The sequence below is a fragment of the Alexandromys fortis genome, unplaced genomic scaffold, assembly GCF_014885135.2.
Source record: "Alexandromys fortis isolate MF-2015 unplaced genomic scaffold, M_Fortis_MF-2015_v1.1 scaffold_13, whole genome shotgun sequence".
In the NCBI taxonomy this organism is placed as follows: Eukaryota; Metazoa; Chordata; class Mammalia; order Rodentia; family Cricetidae; genus Alexandromys; species Alexandromys fortis.
Window position 1 is genome coordinate 12,285,126 of NW_026067908.1, and position 19,056 is coordinate 12,304,181.

Sequence of the window (19,056 nt, forward strand, 5' to 3'; positions counted from 1 at the left end):
GAGACAGGGTTTCTCTGTAGCTTTGGAGCCTGTCCTGGCACTAGCTCTTGTAGAACAGGCTGGCCTCGAACTCACAGAGATCCGCCTGCCTCTGCCTCCCGAGTGCTGGGATTAAAGGCGTGTGCCACCACCGCCCGGCAATATATCTATTTTTAAAAATTAAAAAAATCAAGTATTTATTTATTGTATTGTGCTTTGAGCATAGGTATGCATGTGCACCACGTGCATGTAGATGTCTCTGGAGGGCATCCCATCTCCTGCATGTGAGCTGCACAGTACGGAACAGGTTCTCTGCAAGAGCAGCAAGTGCTCTTAACTGCTGAGACATCTCTGCATCTCCCATGAATTAGCCCTCTTAACTTCCTGTGCTACAGTTCTTCACAGGTGGGGCTGGAGATGGATGGTGACGCTGTGCATGCCTAGCATGGGAGACCCTGGGTTCCATCCACAGCACTGAGGGGGTAAAAAGTCTTGTGGCTAAGGAGATGGTTTGGGTGGCAAAGTGCTTACCACACAGGAATGAGAACCTGAGTGTGGATCCCCAGCACCCACATAAAATATTAGCACATGCCCTTGTCCTCACTAACTTACAGAGGCTGTCATTCTGTTGCTATAGCTAGACAATGGGGGGGGGGGCTTACATGACTCTTCTACATCCCTCCTTTGTTCTGTTTGTTTGCCTGGTCATTGATCTAAGCCATAGAACCAGCTCCATGAAACAATACTTATAATAAACACGGTGAGAACGCTGTGGCCACTGCACATAGACAATTCTATTTGCCTCTCCTCACCCTACTCCAAATTCTAGGATGCTTCTAGAACTAGCTCTTAAAAACAAGTATGACCTTTGGACCTTTCAGCCCTCACAACTAGCTTGGCTAACCATCGGCCTGATTCATTTGTCTCAACACACACACACACACACACACACACACACACACACACACAGTATTCTTCCATCCTTCAGAAAAGTCTAAGCTTTGTTTCATGTTTTCTTGTACCAGAATGTTCTTCTCACCCGTTTTGTCCCTAGTAAAATCTTTTAGGATATTCTTAAATGTTACATACCAAAGACCTTCTTATCTGAATTCGAAAATATCTAGTGTTCTAAATCTAATCACTTTATACTGCACTAAATTTTAATGTGATAAATATTTGCACACACACCCTACCCACCAAACTGTTACCTTCTCTAGGGAAGATACCATTTACCATTCTTTATTATTAAAGTCTTAATAATTACCAAGACCTCTTTTTGGCTACACAGCAAACAATAATATTTTGGAGGGTTTGTTTGTATTTTAAGACAAGCTCCCATAAAAACCAGGCTGACCATGAACTCACTATGTGGCTAAAGCTGACTCTGAATTCCTGCTCCTACCTCCTGAGTGCTGGGATTACAGCTGTGTGGCCATTCTTGGCCATATTTTGGAGTTAAATAATCAAATGTGATGATCAATAGAGGTGAGTCATGACCGTAAATGTGCTGATTATATTCCTATATAGAGAAAGTATAGTTTATGTGTATGGGTGTTTTACCTACATGTACATCTGTGCACCACGTGACATGGTGGTGCCCACTGCCTGCATGTGTATCTGTGCACCACATGTACATGGTACCCATGGATGCCAGAAGAGGATGCTGGAACCTCTGTGGTGTGGGACCATGGTCTGTATTCTGTCAATTATATTTTGAATAAATGCTAATTGGCCACTAGCCAGGCAGGAAGTAAAGGCAGGAAAACCAAACAGGAAGTAGAGGCGCGTCAATGAGAACAGGAGAATTCTGAGAAGGAGGAAGCCCATTCCTCGGCAGTTCTGACCAGCCACAGAAGAAGCAAGATGTGACTGCCTCGCTGAAAAAGGTACTGAGCCATGTGGCTAACATATACAAGAATAATATACATTATAAGAGTTAATACAAAGCCCGAGCTAATGGGCCAATCAGTTTATAGTTAACGTAAACCTCTGTGTGATTTCTTTGGAATTTAACAATTGCGGGGACGAGGTGGGACAGAAAACCTCAGTCAACACCTCTGGAAATATTTATAACCAATTGCTAGCACCATGTGGGTGCTAGGAACCAAACCCAGACCTAATGACCCATTTCATCAACTCACATTTTTTCTTATTTCAAATTATGTTTAGATTTATTAGTAAAGGAAATACTCATTGCAGGCTAAGAGCAAACAGTCCAGTATCATAATCCTTACTCTCCAGGCCTGTCCCACTTTGTGTCTGTACATATTACCTCATCTTCAGTGGCTATGATAAATCCTAAAGAAAACAGTGCCAAACATCAGTAAATGCTCAAAATATATTCTCATTGCTACTAGTGTTATTGTCTCTTTTGTCTCTTTACCTCTGACCTTTTTCCTACAATCTTTTTTATTACCAGAAAATTTTTCTACAACCAGATTTGCCTAGATAAATGTGTGGCCAAAACTGGAGCCATTTCCAAAAATGGAAATGCTGAGCTACATCTTGTTTTTTTCTCCAGACACAATTTTTTCACTTTTTCTCCTTTTTTTTTTAATATTTATTTATTTTGTATACAATATTCTGCCTGTATGACTGAAGGCCAGAAGAGGGCGCCAGACCTCTTTACAGATGGTTGTGAGCCACCATGTGGTTGCTGGGAATTGAACTCAGGACCTTTGGAAGAGCAGGCAATGCTCTTAACCACTGAGCCACCTCTCCAGCCCCCTCTCCTATTTTTATTCCTTTTGATGCCATCTTTAATCTCAATTTTTAGTCACTCTAATACTACATACTGATAACTATATTCCTCTATGTGTCTGTGAAAGTCACTATCCTCTAGAACACTGTATTCAACCCGTTTGTCTAGCAAAATCCCGCAAACCCTCAAGTCAGACATCTCTGAAATCCGCTCTACTGCACTTTCACCGGTCACTTCTCTGCTCGGCGTGTACCTCAGCCACAACACATCTTACGGTGACTGCTTGTCTATAGGGAACTGTGCTCTCTACGACACCAATATTCACTTTATATTTATCGCACCTATCATGCATAATACGACAAAGCACTAAATACAAACCTGCAGAATTAAATCTGGTGTCACCCCAGTCTCTATAGTGATATTTTGTTTATGGTTTAACTTATTTAAACTTATAAGTTATATAAAGCTTGCCTGAAGATCAGACTGCAGAGCTAAGCCACTAGAGGCCAGGGAGGGGTGGCTTACAGCTTTAATCCCAGTACTCAAGAGACAGAGGCAGAGGGAGCTCTGTGAGTTCAAGGCCACCCTAGGCTACCTGGGCAGTCTATAAGAGAAACAGAGCTAACACTAAGGTGATCCCAGCACTTGGGATCCCACGCCTTTAATCCCAGCACTAGGGAGGCGGAGACAGGAGGGCTATTTCTGCATGGAAAGAGGAATATAAGGCGGAAGGAGACAGGAGCTCATTGCAGTCTGAGGATGTTGTCTGAGCATGCGTGCAGACTGAGGATTTTGTACAGATAGGATCACCCCCTTCGGACTGAAGAGTCAGTAGAAGTGAAAGGTCTCTCTAGTGGCTGAATCGCTCTGCTTCTCTGACCTTTCAGCTCTCACCCAATAGCTGCCTCCGGGTTTTTATTATTAAGAACAATTAGAATTTATGCTACAAGTCTGCAGGGTCATGCTCCATCCCTTATTTGAATCTTACTCTTCTCCACTGCCCTTTTCTTTCTCAATCTAGTAATGTGTCTGCTCTGCCACAAACAATATCAGCAAACAGAACCATTTGACTCTGAGACCGTCTTCAAGGACTAGATCAAGACATAATCACACTTCAATTTGTCATATTCCAAGCAAGATTACAATGTATGTTTACCTCTTACACTTTCTCATTATAATTAGATGCATGGATTTTCTTTTTTCTTTACTTTTTTTTTTTGGTTTCTCAAGACAGGGTTTCTCTGTGTAACTGCCCTGGCTGTCCTGGAACCTGGCACTCGCTTTGTAGACCAGGCTGAACTCAAACTCACAGAGATCCACCTGCTTCTGACTCCTGAGCACTGGGATTAAAGGCGTGCGTCACTACCGCAGAGGCATGCATTTTCTTAATCATAACAATAAAGCCTCAAATCCTTGTTTCAGTCAAAAACTACAAACAGTTATCAAAGCTAGCAGAAGCAACCCACGCAGGAATATTTACCAATCTTTCAAACAGAAAAAGTGCACTACCTGAGTAAGGGTTAAGAGAAACCGTCCACCGCACTGTGAGTCCTACTAAGACCACAAGTGTCATCCAGGACCAGTTCTCCATAGTTCTTCAAATTCAGGGAGGACAACAAAAGCCGGGCCAGAACACTTCCTAGGAAGTCAGTCACTTGTCTCCTTGTTCAAAGCAATGTCACCGTCTCTGCAGTTAGGAGCTTGACAGGATTCTAAAGGATGCTCAGCTTCAACACAGGAGAAGTAGCCTAGGGAGAAAACAGAACCAAAATTTAATTTAGCACTCTAGCAATGAAGCCGCTCAGAAACCTGGGAGCTTGGGGGGAGGGGGGGAGCTACAGGTTTTTTATGCCTGGATTGAGAAATATACTGCAAAAGGCAATTTCCTGTAAAATATGAAGCAATCATGTCTAAAGATAAGATAGACAAAGACTTGTTTTTACAAGCGAGTATTTCTGAAAGGTGCAGATAGTGGCATGGTCTATGTACAGCAAGTACACCTAGAGGCACACATCTGCAATTCCAGCATCTGGGAGGCTAAGATATGGGCTCAAGGCCAGCCTGACCCCCATCCTGAGACCACAAAGGTGGGAAAGGGTGAATTATCTCTGGCACAGAGGAGAACATTTTGTCTTTGCATTTAGCTTAGAAAAGCCTCCATTGGTGTAACGTCTACAGTCTTGTTTCTCTTCCTTCTCTCACACCGTCTGTGTGCTAGCCATACATATCAACTTTCCACGTGAGGGAGCTAAAACTTTCAAAGACAAATGGTAAGAATGACCCAAAGCTTAGAAGAGAAACTACAAAAGCAAAAAAAGTTTAAAAAAGAAATTAACCGCCTAGAAGATGCTTTTCACCCCTTTCTACTGTCTTCAGGCTGAATCGTGTTTTGTCTTATTGTCTCTGAGGTGCTGGGGATGGAACCCAGGGCCCCTCACACTAGTAAGTATCACATCAGAGCCATGTCCCAGGCCAGGCTGGGTGGCTGAAAGCAGGAAGCAAATGGACACTGTCCTCTTTGAAAATTATGGGCCATGTTAAACATACTCAGAAAACTACAAATAATAAGTTAACTGAGACAACTGGAACAGTCTACCTTTTAAGTTTAAATTATTTTCTTTCTTAAAAATATCAGGAGACTAGAGAGATGGCTGAGCAGTGAAGTGTGCTTGATCTTGGAGAACAAGAGTATGCTCTTCTTGGAAAGGAGCCGAGTTCATCCCCAGCACCCACAGCAGGCAGCTCAGAGGCACCTAACTCCAGTCCAGAGGATCTGATGCCCTCGTCTGGCACTGCACGCTTGGCATATACTCACACAGCTATAGCCACACACATAAATAAAAATGAAATAAATACTGAAAAACAGTGTAATTTACTATTTTTAAAAACATCAAATGCAATTCCAGAACTAATGGAGTCTGGGGAGAATGACTCAAAGCACTGGGAGAGGCTACATAACTCCAATAACTCCATGCTTAGGGCTTGAATGACAGAAACCCCCTTCCTCTCCACTGTGTTGCTCCTCTAGTCCTCTGCTCAAGCTGCCATCTCAGAGACAAGACAGAATCAAAGATAACTCGCTTTCCAACGCTGACTCTGGACTTGGCACAGGCTGGACACCACTACAGTCCACTCACGTGCTTTTCAGTCTTCCACTAAAGTCTCTTCTATCAACATGCTGGGCTCCAGGCGGACTTGCACTGTTATATTTCTGCTACGACATTTCAAACTTTTAATTAAATGCTAATTCCTGGGGACCTTAAATACATATATATTTAACTAATTACATGTAGTTTAAATAATACTCCAAGTAGGAAATTTAAGTCATTGGTTGTAGGTGGAGTTTTCTGTTCCGCCAGCCAGTTCCCAAATAACTGACATGGAGACTCAATATTAATTCTAAATGCTCAGTTCATAGCTCAGGGTTATTACTAGCTAACTCTTACATTAAAAATTAACCCATACTTCTTATCTACCCTCTGCCACGTGTGGTACCTTCTCTCAGTATGACATGTACATCTTCCTTCTCTCGATCTTCAGACGCCTCCCTTATTCTTCCCAACATCCTCTTTGCTCAGAAATTATGCCTAGCCATCAGCCAATCAGCTTTTATAACCCAATCACAGTGCCATACACAGTGTAAAGAAATATTCCACAACTGATGGTCATAGTTGGCTTCAGTTAACATAAACCTAAAATTACCCAGGAAGAGGGAACCTCAACTGAAGAATTACTCAGATCAGCTGGCCTGTGGCCACATCAGTGAGACTTTTTTTTTTTTACTTGCTAATTAATATAGAAGGGCTCTCTTAGGGTTTCTACTGCTGTGAAGCGACACTTGACCACAGCAACTCCTGTAGAGGAAAACATTTCATTGTGGTGGCTCTTTTACAGTTCACAGGTTTAGTCCATGATCATCATGGTGGGACATGGTGGTGTGCAGGCAGACAAAGCGTTGGAAAAGTAACTGAAGAGTCCTACATCTTGCAGGCAACAGGAAGTGGTCTGTGTATCACCCTAAGGAAAGCTTGAGGATGTACGAGACCTCAAAGCCCATCTCCACAGTGACACACTTCCTCCAACAGGGGCACAGCTACTCTAAGTCACACCTCCTAATAGTGTCACTCCCTTTGGGGGCCATTTTCTCTCGAATCACCACAAGAACCCAGACCACAGTCTGCTGGGCCATTTCTAGGCAGGTGGTCTTGGACTGTATAAGAAAGCTAGTTGAGCAAGCCAAGAAGCAGGACAGTAAGCAGCAGAATGGTTTCTGGCCCAAGCTCCTCCCTTGGTTTCCCGCAATGATGAACTATAACCTATAAGACGAATAAACCTTTTTTCCTAAGGTTGGCTATGGTTATGGTGGTTACCATGGCAACACAAAGCAAACTAGGAGACTGATTAACAACCAGGTTAAATGAATTATCCTCTGCTCCAGATAATGTTATTTAAGTACTTCCTCAGGAAACTTAATAAAAAAACAAGCCTACTACTAATAATACTGAATCGTCAGCATCATGAACTTAACAATGGAAGGTTTAACAGGTATAGTGCTGACTCAGGTTGCCAAGAGCCCAGTGGTGGAGGACACAACTAGGTAATAGGTGAAATACATAAATCCAAAAAGTTTCTCTAGCAACTATAGAGTAAATCTAATTCTAGAACTAACAAGAATTTATAAATTCAAGTACATTTAAAGCATTGCAGTTAATATGGGGGGAGGGGGAATCAAGTATGTGCTGACTGACCAGAAGACAACAGATAACTAGTGTATGCTGACTAACTAGAAGGCAACAGGTAACTAGTGTATGCTGACTAACTAGAAGGCAACAGGTAACTAGTGTATGCTGACTAACTAGAAGGGAACAGATAACTGTTGTAAGGAGGCTGCTTATTGGTTCCCAGCTCCTCAGCCCCAAAATAATCATACAGAAACCATATTATTTAAATCACTGTTTGGGCCATTAACTCTAGCTTCTTATTGGCTAACTCTTACATATTAGTTTAACCCATTTCTAGTAATCTGTGTATTGTCACGTGGCTGTGGCTTACTGGCTAAAGTTCCAATGTCTGTCTCCAGCGGGGCTACATGGCTTCTCACTGATTCTGCCTTTTCTTTCTCCCAGCATTCAGTTTAGTTTTCCCTGCCTACCTAAGTTCTGCCCAATCAACAGGCCAAGGCAGTTTCTTTATTCACCAATGGTATTCATAGCATACAGAGGGGAATCCCACATCATTTCCCCTTTTCTGTTTAAATGAAAAAGAAGGTTTTAACTTTAACATAGTAAAGTTAAATATTACAAAACAGGTATCAAGAAAAAATTATAGTTAACAATATTTATATCTACTTTATTTTTTATCATGACTAAAGAAAATTATATAATTATAAATTCTTCAACTCAATCAAAGACTCCAGAAGGATATATTACCCAAGTAAACAGGAAGTAGATTGTAAGCAACTTCCAAAATTCTAGAATTGACAGAGACACCTTACTGCCTGGACAATCACCCAAAGTTCTTCTGAAGTTTCTTGCCAAATGGTCAACCAACTCCATAAGGAGCTTCTTCGATGCTCATCTTTCTCTTGAAGTAGACTGGTGCTGCCAGGAACAGACCTGTCTCATTGTCATAAAAAGTAACTATATGGTGTTACAAATAAAAAAAAAATACCTAAGGGGTTGAGAAAGGGGTCTCTGGGGATGTGTTCTGAGATGCTATGAATAATTTAGCTATTTGAACTGAGTAACAGTAAAAAAAAAAAAAAAAAAAAAAAAAGTTCACTTGGTGATAACTCAATGATCAACAACTTCCAGCACAGGTTTTGTAAGCATGGTATATCAACAAAATAGCTTAGGAGGAAATGGCATTTACTTATCATTTGGAACAAAAATGCCACAAGACCAAAGATCCTCCTTAGTCCTTTTGGTGTCCTTTCATACTTAGAGCAGGGTAGGCAAAAAGGGGGAGGGGGAAGAGAGGGAAACTATGTGGTTATTAAATGAGACACAGGGTCTCATCGTGTTGCTCTAGCTGGCCTAGATTTCGCTTATGTAGACCAGGCTTGCCTAGAACTCCAAGAGTTCCACCTGCCTCTGCTTCCCACTGCCACCACGCCGGGCTATTTCCCCCTTAAACTGTGAGTGCTGTTCCACCTGCAAGCGCAGCTCTGCAACTTTCTCAGGAAGCCACATGCAGGCAGCTGGAGCATCACGACAGAAGTCAGCCGCCGAGTCCCAAGCTGCTCCCTTTCCGGGCCTAGGGACCCCTGGCTCGGTGGGGACAGGATCGCCCTGGTCACTCCCGCCAGGCCGCGTCACCACTGCAGGACGGCAGCACACCGAGGGCCCCGTGGCTGGGCGAGGCCTTGTGCCAAACCCCCCGTCGCCTGTTCTTCCCGACTGCCAGCACCTCCCCAAGCCTGCCGGCTCCTTTTCACTGCAACCCCGGGCTCTTACCAGCCACCGGACTCCGGAATTGGCGCCTGCGCATTCACCGCCCGCGGAGCAAGCGCGCTTCCGTCGTCCCTCACGGGAGCGAGCCCGTAAGGCGGGGGGGCGGGGCGGGGGCGGGACTAGGCGGGGCGGGGTGGGGCTGCCGCCTTTCGGGAGGCGAGGTCCAAGCCCTGGAACCCGAGAAGTTTGGCGGCCGGGGTTAGGTCAGGGGCAGGTGGAAAGCCCCTTGCTCTTCTTTCCCGGGATCGCGGCCAAGGCCCGAGCGGCTGCTTAGCCCATGGATTCCTGTGAGGGGCGGCTCCTGCCCGCTTCGCAGTGGCGAGCACTTTGCCAGTCCTCATCCCAGGCGGCAGGTCTTCCTTCTGGGCCAGTGCCCTCCAGCAGCCACCAAGCAAGCCTAATTTCTTGCAGCTAAGCAAACAGCACTGCCTAGTCAGGCTGGGAAGTGGCTTCTAGTGAGAAACCGTTTCTAGAGCCTCCGAGTCGAGCCTATGAGAAACACTAGATTGTCACACGTAGTGACAATATCAGCCCCAGGGAGGCTAAGGCAAGAGGATCAGGAGTTAGAGGTCAGCCTGAGCTACATAGCAAGACCCTGTCCCCGAGCTGCTGAAAAAACAGCTCGGTCCCAGAATAGACTCTGCATGCCCCATCAGGCAACTTGAATCGCCTATTCCCACATTTGCCAAAAATAATATTCCCCGGTTTCCCTTACACCCTGCTTCTGAACTGTCTCATTCTGTAGACACCAACTCCGATATAAGTAAAAACAAACATTTGGCCATTGCTAGGACTACGTTGTTTTTTGGAGTGTGTGTGTGTGTGTGTGTGCAGGTATGTGTACCTGTGTGTATTTGTGAGGGCCAAAGGTCGACGCTGTTATCTTCCTCGATCCATCGCCACCTTATTTTTTTTTTTTTTTGGTTTTTTTTTTTTTTAGTTTTTTTCAAGACAGGGTTTCTCTGTAGCTTTGGAGCCTGTCCTGGAACTAGCTCTTGTAGACCACGCTGGTCTCGAACTCACAAAGATCCACCTGCCTCTGCCTCCCAAGTGCTGGGATTAAAGGCGTGTGCCACCACCGCCCGGCGCCACCTTATTTTTAAAACAACCTCTCTCACTCGATCTGGAGCTCACCTGTTTGACTACACTGATTGGCCAGTGAACTCCAGGTATGTCTGCCTATCTTTGCAACCAGCTACTCCCAGGAGTTGAAGGACAGTCTTGGCTTATATGCGATCTTGTCTCACAAGAAAAAAAATTTTTACTTTGGAAATATGACAAGCTATAACCAAATCCCTGCTCTCAATAAATTTAATTTTCTTTGGAAAGAATTTCCATAAATAAAAAAAAAAAAACAGAAAGCCGTAGAAGGAAGTGCATGTTGTCACATTAGTGGTGTGTGCAGTACATTACAGCCCACAGAAGTTGAGACAAGAGTTGGGCTCCATGGAAACCATCAGCTATCAGGACATGCTTCTTCCCAGATGAGCCACCTTGGCCTTGAAAGAAAAACTGGAAACCGAGAGCATGGGTGTCTGAATCTAGACAACGGAAACGGTTGACACCAAAGTCACGGCAGCTGAAAAAGTACAGACCATTTCTCCCCCTTACACGGCGGTTTATGACAGAGAAGAGCTGGAGGAGCTCTGAGCTGCAGGCTGTGGTGTGCTCTGAGCTGCAGGCTGTGGTGTTGCAATCACGCAGTGATCAATCAGTAAGGGTCCATTAAGTGACATTTCGCAGGGAGTCAAGTGTATACAGTGCTGGGCTAGAGGAAACTTAACCTGGTGATAATGGGTTGGATGAGTCAGAGGGAAAGGTTCACGGCCAGCCCAGGCTGAGAAGTAGAAAGGGTCGATGCAGGAGGGCCTGTGTCCAGCTCTTTGTAACACACTAAGTGGGCGGAAGCAGAGTGAAAAGGAAGGAAGACTGTGGGATGGTACCCAAGGTTTCGAACTGGGAAGCTAGGAGCTGCCTTGAAGGAAGATGCTACACTAGAATGAATTTGATGTGACATCAACATGACAAAGTAGGAATACTTGGGTGCCAGTTGTGAATCAGAACCCAGGAGAGAGGCTGGGGCTAAAGATAGATGACGTGTTTTTATTTGCTAAAGAATAAGGAATGAGTGGAGGAGGAAAGTGGACAGCTGTTCTTAAGTGACTGTCCATTTAACCCACCAGGAGGGAGCTGAACCGAGGAAGTCTATAGCACACATACACATGTTGTGCAAAGTCCAGCTCGTCCTCAGCACGCCTGCATATCCAGCTCGCACCCAAACCATGCCTGCTTCTTGCAGCCGCCATCTCTCCACTCAGGTGGAGCAGTTGACTACAGGCTCCCTAACTTGTCTTTCCTTGGTATCAGGCTCTTGGGATAGCTCAGTCTCATGCAATAGGTTCCCTCTCAATCTGCCACCCAGACATAGGCCTCCAAGATGAAGAAATGACAAAATAAACCTGCTGTCATCTGCTAACCCAGGCCAAAAGCATCACTGTGTCACAAGAGCCCCAAAGACATTTGAGGCTTGCAGGGAACTGTAGACTTGTCCTGTGGATAGGACTGTTATGCTCACCAGGGCCATCTGGTTTACCTTTTGGATGAGGTTTCTACTTCCCCTCCCCATGCCAGGAGCTGTACAGCCCAGCTCTGTGTTGTTTGCTGATTAATGCCCAGTTGACTTTATGTTTCCTTTCACTATTCAACTGTCTTAACACACATTTCACAGAGTGTGTGTGAGTGTGTGTGTATATGTTGGGAGGGGTGAGTGGTGTATGTGTGGGGTATGTGTGAGTGTGAATGTGTGATATATGTTTGGGATAGGTATGTGTGTGTATGTATGTGGTGTGGGTGTGTGTACATCTGGGGGTAAATGCAGGCTGAGTGTGTGTGTATGTGTAAGGTTGGGGGGGTGAGTATGTGTGGGGTGGGGGGCGGGTGAGTGTGTGTGTGTGTGTGTGTATGCCCTTCAGAGGCCAAAGGGAGAAAGAAGTTGCTCTAATACATTGTCTTGGGTGCCAGTTGGGAATCAGAACCCAGGAAAGAAGCTGAAGCTAAAGATAGTGTTTTTATTTGCTTTTATTTAAAGTGATTGCTACTGGTTAGTTGGTCAGTTTTCAGGATTTTTTTGTGTTTTTTTGCTCCTGTGTTTATGTGGTTCCCCTTTTATACATTCTTATTATTATTTTTAAACAATTTTCACATTTAATAACTGAAAACAATAACAAATCCTTTCAATATGTAAATGAAGTGTAGCACGAATAATAAAAACCAGGAGACATAATGGGGTTCAACCTGAAGGTCAGAAAAGCAAAGCAGCCAAGCGACTAAAGAGTTCTTACCTCTATGAAATCTTCAGACTGAAAAGAGAGTGAGTTCCTGTCTCATCCCATCTTATATTCCTCTCTAGTGCTGGGATTAAAGGCATGCACCACCATCGCTGAGCCTCTATGGCTAACTAGTGTGGCTGCTGGAATTAAAGGTGTGTGCCACCAATGTCTAGCCTGTATGACTGACTAGTGTGGCTGTTTTGTGTTCTGGTCCTCAGGCAAGCTTTATTTATTAAAAATACAAATGAAATTTCCCTACAGTGAATAAATTTTGTTATACTCAGAATACTATTAGCAAAACAAATCAGTAACACACACAAACCCAGATTAGGGTCACAATTATTATTTCTGGTGAAAGGGGCCACAAAAAAGAGGTATTATAAAAATTCATTTACATTTCTAGAAATGATACACTCTATGGTGGCAAAGTCCTGTCCTGGGCTCTGGAGAGGCAATACGAAGGACGAAAGAAGACTGTGTCAATGAGCACAAGGAAACAACTGTGAGTGACCTGTGTGTTTGTTTTCTGATCAAAGCTTTGCAAATCTGCTTAGAGCAGTTTTATCAAATTGTGCGTTTCAAGTGCATGCAGTTCATTCTACGCCAAGTATATTTTAATAGAGCCATTAAAAAATTCAGGTGCAGGAACTGCGATCCAAGAACGAAAAATCTCGACCAGCATGGTGTCTCCTAGAAAGTCCCCTATGTCCCTTGAGTCAGGGGCAAGTCTGGCTCAGCAGATAGCCACTATGATAAGGTTGCTTCTTCCACACTCAAGCAAAGAAGCGAGGAGGAAACTCAATCAGAAACAGATTAAAAATCACCCAGGTTTTTCTGTATATACCTTTTTGAGAGGGGGGTGCTGAGGCAATAATGAGGGGAGGGAGAGAGTCTACATAAAGCAGGGGCAGCCTGCTAAGTCCAGAGATGGAGAACACTAATACCAAACTAGTCAGTCTAGTGAGCGGCCAATCAAGAGGGGGGCAGGTACTCTCCTGTCCTCGCCCCTTGCACAGCATTCTTGCTGTGCCTAAATAGCAAAGTTTTTGGACTAATAGTGGTAGCTGCAGGGCATCAGCTGTCCCTTCAGTCCATCTATGAAGTTGCACGCTCTCAACTTGAGGCTTTGAGTGGGTATGCCAAGCCCAGTTCCGTCTGTTCGATGGAGCTGCAGATCTCATAAACACCAGTGTGCTGGGACCGAAACAGGCAAAATGAGGAGGTGCGTTCCCAGAGCCAGCCAGTCTAGCGGTGATTCCAAAGGGAGAAGTTGTGAGTGCAGCAATGTGCAAAGCACCTGGCCCTGTGACAGGTGTGCCAAAGGCAAGCCAGGTGACTTCATGCCTCTAGTCTTGATTACCTTGTGCTGCCTCTAGGAGGCTGGACTTGAAGAGGTTGTGATGACTACTGTTGCTGAAGCTGCCAGGTCCCTCACAAAGAGCTATAATCCAGGTGCTTATTCAGTACCCCGGACGACAGTTGAGGGATGGATCTACTATGAAACACGTGATTGCAGCTTTCAGTTGGCCCCGAAATTTACTGTACGTGGTGGTAGAGGCAATGTGCTCTTGGGTTGGTAGGCTTCCAAAACCAGGAAGTATGATACGGAACAAAAATGTTGCTTGTCATTCGAAACAAGAGGAGAGTAGAAGATGATGGCTGGTATCCGTATCCTTGAGTTCAGCGGCAGGATGGGATGATGACGCGCACAGGTGCTGTCTGCTACCCTAGCTGGGAGTGCCGGATGCAGTCCAGGACGGACCTGAGTAGAGGAACGCTCAAGGGAGAGGTACTCGTTTGCTTTCCATTAAAAACCCCAACTGTGAGGCCAGAGAGATGGTTGAACAGGGAAGGAACTGATACCAAGCCTGACCTTCAGAGTTCAATCCCTGGGACCCACAGGGTAGAAGGAAAGGCCTGATTCCTGAATGACATCCTTTGAAATCTGAGGTGGATATACACAAACACACACACATACAATCAATCAATGAAATTTAAAGGAGCCCCAGATATGGGCCTGGGAGTGGTTTCTAAGCCAAAAGGATAGACCAACTGGAACTGGGATGAGGCCCAAGACTCCAAATGCAAGTGAACCCATGAAGGCTATTAACATAGTGCGCCTCTGCTGCGTGGGGGGATGGAAAGGAGCTCCTGCTGCAGCCTGGAAGAGATCTCAAAATTGCAGCCTCGGGAGAAGCATCCTGTCTACAGACAGCACCACAGGCCCTAAAGAGGGCTGCTGGGTCAGGCATTCAGATGCCTGAGTTGTGGTGGAAACGAATGGAGGGGTGGTGAGGGAAAGAGGATGGGGCAATCTGCATACACTAGTATTGGGGATTCCCTCCTGCAGGAGGAGCTGCAGTCTGGTCAAATCAGTAGGGTCTTCATTCCCATTGGGGGAACTCCTACATGGGGCCTGCCCCTAACAGAGGTAAGAGGATGCCAAAGGAGAGCCAGACTGAGAGTTGGGGATTGTGGGGCTGTGAGGTGTAACAGAAGGTAGGAGGGCAGACCCAGTAACAACCTGGTCTGACGAATGTAAGAGGCAGAAAGACAGAAAGTCTACAGTCGCCGCAGCAGGTGGGGAAGGGCTGGAGAGACGTAAGGCGGTACGGGCTGCCACCACTGTCTCACCACACTCAAGACACCTATGTTATCATCTTTGATCTTACTATTATGACTCTGCATGCAGTCCAAGGTGATCAAGGCAAAGTACAGAAGCTTGGAAGGTAGGCACAGCTCACCAAGACCTCCAGTACTTGCAGTTACAGCAGTGGGGGGATGGCAAGGGTGGCACTAATCTAGCCTCCACACATGTGCATGCATACACACCTACACACAGATGTGTGCATATATGTGCACTGGATACACACACAACACTCTCCTCTGTCTTTCTGTATTCTCCTCTTTTAAAACAGATTTTCAAAGATCTGACCTTAACCAATTTAAACTTTTTAAAAAATAGTCATTTTAAGAGCTCACAGAAGACTCAAGACAGGTTTCCAGCACCCATGTAGGTGGCTTACAACCACGTGTAACTCCAGTCCCAGCGTATCTGTTAGCTCTCACCTCTGTAGATGCCAGTCTCACACGCACACACACACACACACACACACACACACACACACACAATTGAGACTAAAATAAATCTTTAAAAAAGTTTAAGAAAATCCAAGCTATTGCTGTTGCCTGCTCAGTGTGTTTGGTCAATAATCAGGTTAGGCTCTGTGCCGCAGAAATCAAGTTATGTCTTTAAAAGTATAGCTTTTTAGATTTTAAGGATTTCTTTTGTTGTTGTTGTTGTTTGCTTTTGATTTTGTTTTGAGACAGACTTTCCAAGTGTAGTTGGAGCCTGTCTTGGAACTCACTCTGTAGACCAGGCTGGCCTTGAACTCACAGAGATCTGCCTGCCTTTGCCTTCTGAGTGCTGGGATTAAAGGCATGCGCCACCACCCCGCCTGACTGTAGGTTAAGGATTTCTTAATGCTAAAAAAATACTAGATAAACAATCTATCTTTAAAACTGGAAAGTGATAGTAAATGTTCTGAGGTTCTTGATATATTTTTAAATTCTACTTGTAAGTCTTTTAGCCTTGGCAGGGCTGTTGTGCTCATAAATTTGCAGCACATATGTTTGCTGGCACAAGATCTAAACAAGACCAAGCCAACCAACACTCCAGCATGAACAGAGAAGGGGATCAAGAGGTCCTACCCCTAACTGTGGAGCTATTGGCAGTTTGTGGCTGCTGGGGGCATGAGAGTCTGTGTTCTTAAGTGGTGTGGCCCATGGTAAATTACCCATGTTCCAACACCTGTGAACAAAAGACAACTCTAATTTAACTCAGTGGGTTATAGAAGACTGAGAAGGAGGTGGAGGGGAAAGATGTTAAGAGGGAGATGCTGAGGTGGTGTCCAAGAGGACTTAAGATAAGGAGCCAGGGGTAGACATGTTCTAAGTTCATTGTATTAGTATATGAGATTATCAAAGAATATTTTCTTAAAAATCCATGTGTAAACAAAAAAATCTATTTTTATATATGACTACGTGCATATATGCTATCTACACGTACTTGTGTTTTAATAATGTCTGCTTGATACCAAGCTGGTTTATAAGTAAATGGTCATATAAATTAAAACTGTCAAGTTAGCCCAAATTCTTTTTAGTTTGTAGTTTATAAAATTTCAAGAAGTGTGTGTAATTAAGCAATCTTAGTCAAGATGTTGTTGAGGCTGGAAAGATAGCTCAGCAGTTTAGAGCACATGTTATTACAGAGAACTGGTGTTTGGTCCCTAGTGCCCACACTGTTATAACTACCTGGGACTCCAGATCCAGGGGAACCCGATGCCCCTGTTCTGTGAGAGCGCCTGTACTCACATGCGCATGCCCACTCACTCATAAACACGCATGCATGCGCGCGCGCGCGCGCGCACACACACACACACACACACACGTTCCTAAGCATAAAAGTAAAATTTTGAAAATGCTGTTTGATTATCACTATCTCAGCTCCGATTTTGCTTCCCCAAATGCATTTGGTCAGGTTTTATCACACTAACAGGACGCAAATTGGAACATTTATTCACTTTCCCTCTCCTTATTTTTCATCACCCTAAAATCATAACTTTCCCCGGTTTGCAGGGCCCCTGTGACTCAACCTCCTGAAAGACAAGGCTGATCTGATAGTATACCTTCACCTTTTTTCCTCTTCCCAACCTACCTGCAGCCAAAACCCACCAGCCCTGCAAGTGTTTTTGCCCCTACAGCTCTACTGGCTTCTAAAATGTTTTTATAACACCTAGTGTGTGAGGGTCGGGTGGAGTGAGGATGGGGCTAACTTTTGGGAGCCAGGTCTCTTTTTCTACCATGGGAGTCCCAGGGACTGAACTCAAGTTGTTAGCCTTGGCAGTAAGTAAACAAGCCGCCTTCTAAATACTCTTATTTATATCCATAGATTAATGCTGCTCTCAGCCGTTGTCAGAGGCATTTTTATGTTGGCTGGTGGTGGTCAATACAGAGAGACACCTGTAACTGGTCAAAATGCCAACAATAAATGATGGTGGCATGCTTGGCCCTAAATGGAGCATCTGTATCAGTCCCCAAGGCTCGGGGAACATTATGAAAGAGAGGGCATAAACAATGGCAGAGCTGGAAGATGGGGAGGTGTGCCACAAAAAGACGTCTACTGGACGTGACACAGCTGGATGTGATGCAGCTGTTACACTATGAAGTGACTACAGCTGCACACGACTGAGCATGTCAGACATTTCATCATAAAAAGAGGGGGTTGGGTGCCTAGATCTGTCCCATGCAAGCTCCGTGGTTGTCTATTCGGTCCCTGCGAGCCCCTATGAGCCCAGTAGTTTGTTGACTGTGTGAGCCTTCCTGTGGTGTCCTTGAACCATCTGGTCGCCTTGCCCAGGCTTAGTCTTACTGCAACATGGCATGTCATGTTTTATTGATATTCATGGGAACCTTGCCCTTTTCTGGATGGAGACAGAAGAGGAGGGGATTGGTGGGTTGGGAGTGGAGGGAATAGAGAGAAGGCTGTGGCTGGGATAGAAAATAAATATATGGATAAAAAAAGAAAGTAAAATGAGGGCTGGAGAGATGGCTCAGTGGCTAAGGCACTAGCTGCTCCTCCACAGGTTCTGAATTCAATTCCCAACAATTACGAGGTGTGACTCACAACCGTCTGTAATGTGATCTGGTGCCCTCTCTGGCCTGCAGGCAGACATGCATGAAAATACTGTTTACATAATAAATAAGTAAAAGTCTTTATTAAAAAAGAAAGCCTGGTGGTGGTGGCACATGCCTTTAATCCCAGCACTCAGAAGGTAAAGGCAGGCGGATCTCTGTGAGTTCGAGGCCAGCCTGGTCTAAAGAGCTAGTTCCAGGACAGGCTCCAAAGCTACAGAGAAACCCTGTCTCGAAAAACCAAAAACCAAAAAACCATAAAATGAAAAAGAAAAAAAAAGGGGGTGGGGTTGGTTCATGAGGCTTTACCCCTCCCTAAGAGACTGTTTTGAGATAACGGTTACTAGGGGAGGTGGTAATCACTTTTTTCAGTGCTGGGTCCACTGACATGTTACCTAGAAAATAACCTCCCATCTCTACTCATGCAAGCAACCCTAATGAAGCTCAGTGGGCCATGTACACAGAGAAATGAAGGTAGACGGGTTGCTTAGAAGAAGAGATGTTTAAGCAAGAGGGTGAGAGGTGAGAGATGGTGATGGGGAGTGAAAAGGACTAATATCCTTTATATGTATGTACGAAACTGTACAAGAGTTTTTAAATTTTTTAGATTTGTTTTCTTGACTATGTGACAATTTCAAACTAGATTTCATGTGGTACAGAGATTCAACCAACTCTTACTTCAGAAAATCCGAAGCTCTTTCTCCAACTAATAAATAAAGAAAAGGAAGTCTTGTAGCTTCTCATATCCAGGGACCACACCCTTCACCAGCATGGACTTCACTACAAAAGATTCACCACTGGTCATGGTCCTGCTTCCCTCAAATATTCTGGACCACAGCTCTCTGGGGGAGTCGTGACTTCAGAACGGGCACCGGAAACTGGAGGATCAAGTTTTTTTTTT

At 44.7% G+C, this 19,056-nt stretch overlaps 1 protein-coding gene across 2 annotated transcripts in view; it reads right to left on the reverse strand.

The window, feature by feature from the left end:
* Alg6 (ALG6 alpha-1,3-glucosyltransferase) overlaps window positions 1-9,219 on the reverse strand; it is a 41,659-nt gene extending 32,440 nt beyond the window's left edge. Inside the window, exons 1-2 of one of the 2 annotated variants that reach the window (XM_050136326.1) lie at window positions 9,136-9,219; window positions 4,190-4,428 (exon numbers count right to left, since the gene is read on the reverse strand). In XM_050136326.1, coding sequence (XP_049992283.1) covers window positions 4,190-4,271 — 82 coding nt within the window. In that variant the 5' untranslated portion in view covers window positions 4,272-4,428; window positions 9,136-9,219. The other variant, XM_050136325.1, reaches the window with a different exon arrangement.
* Between the last annotated feature and the right edge of the window lie 9,837 nt (window positions 9,220-19,056).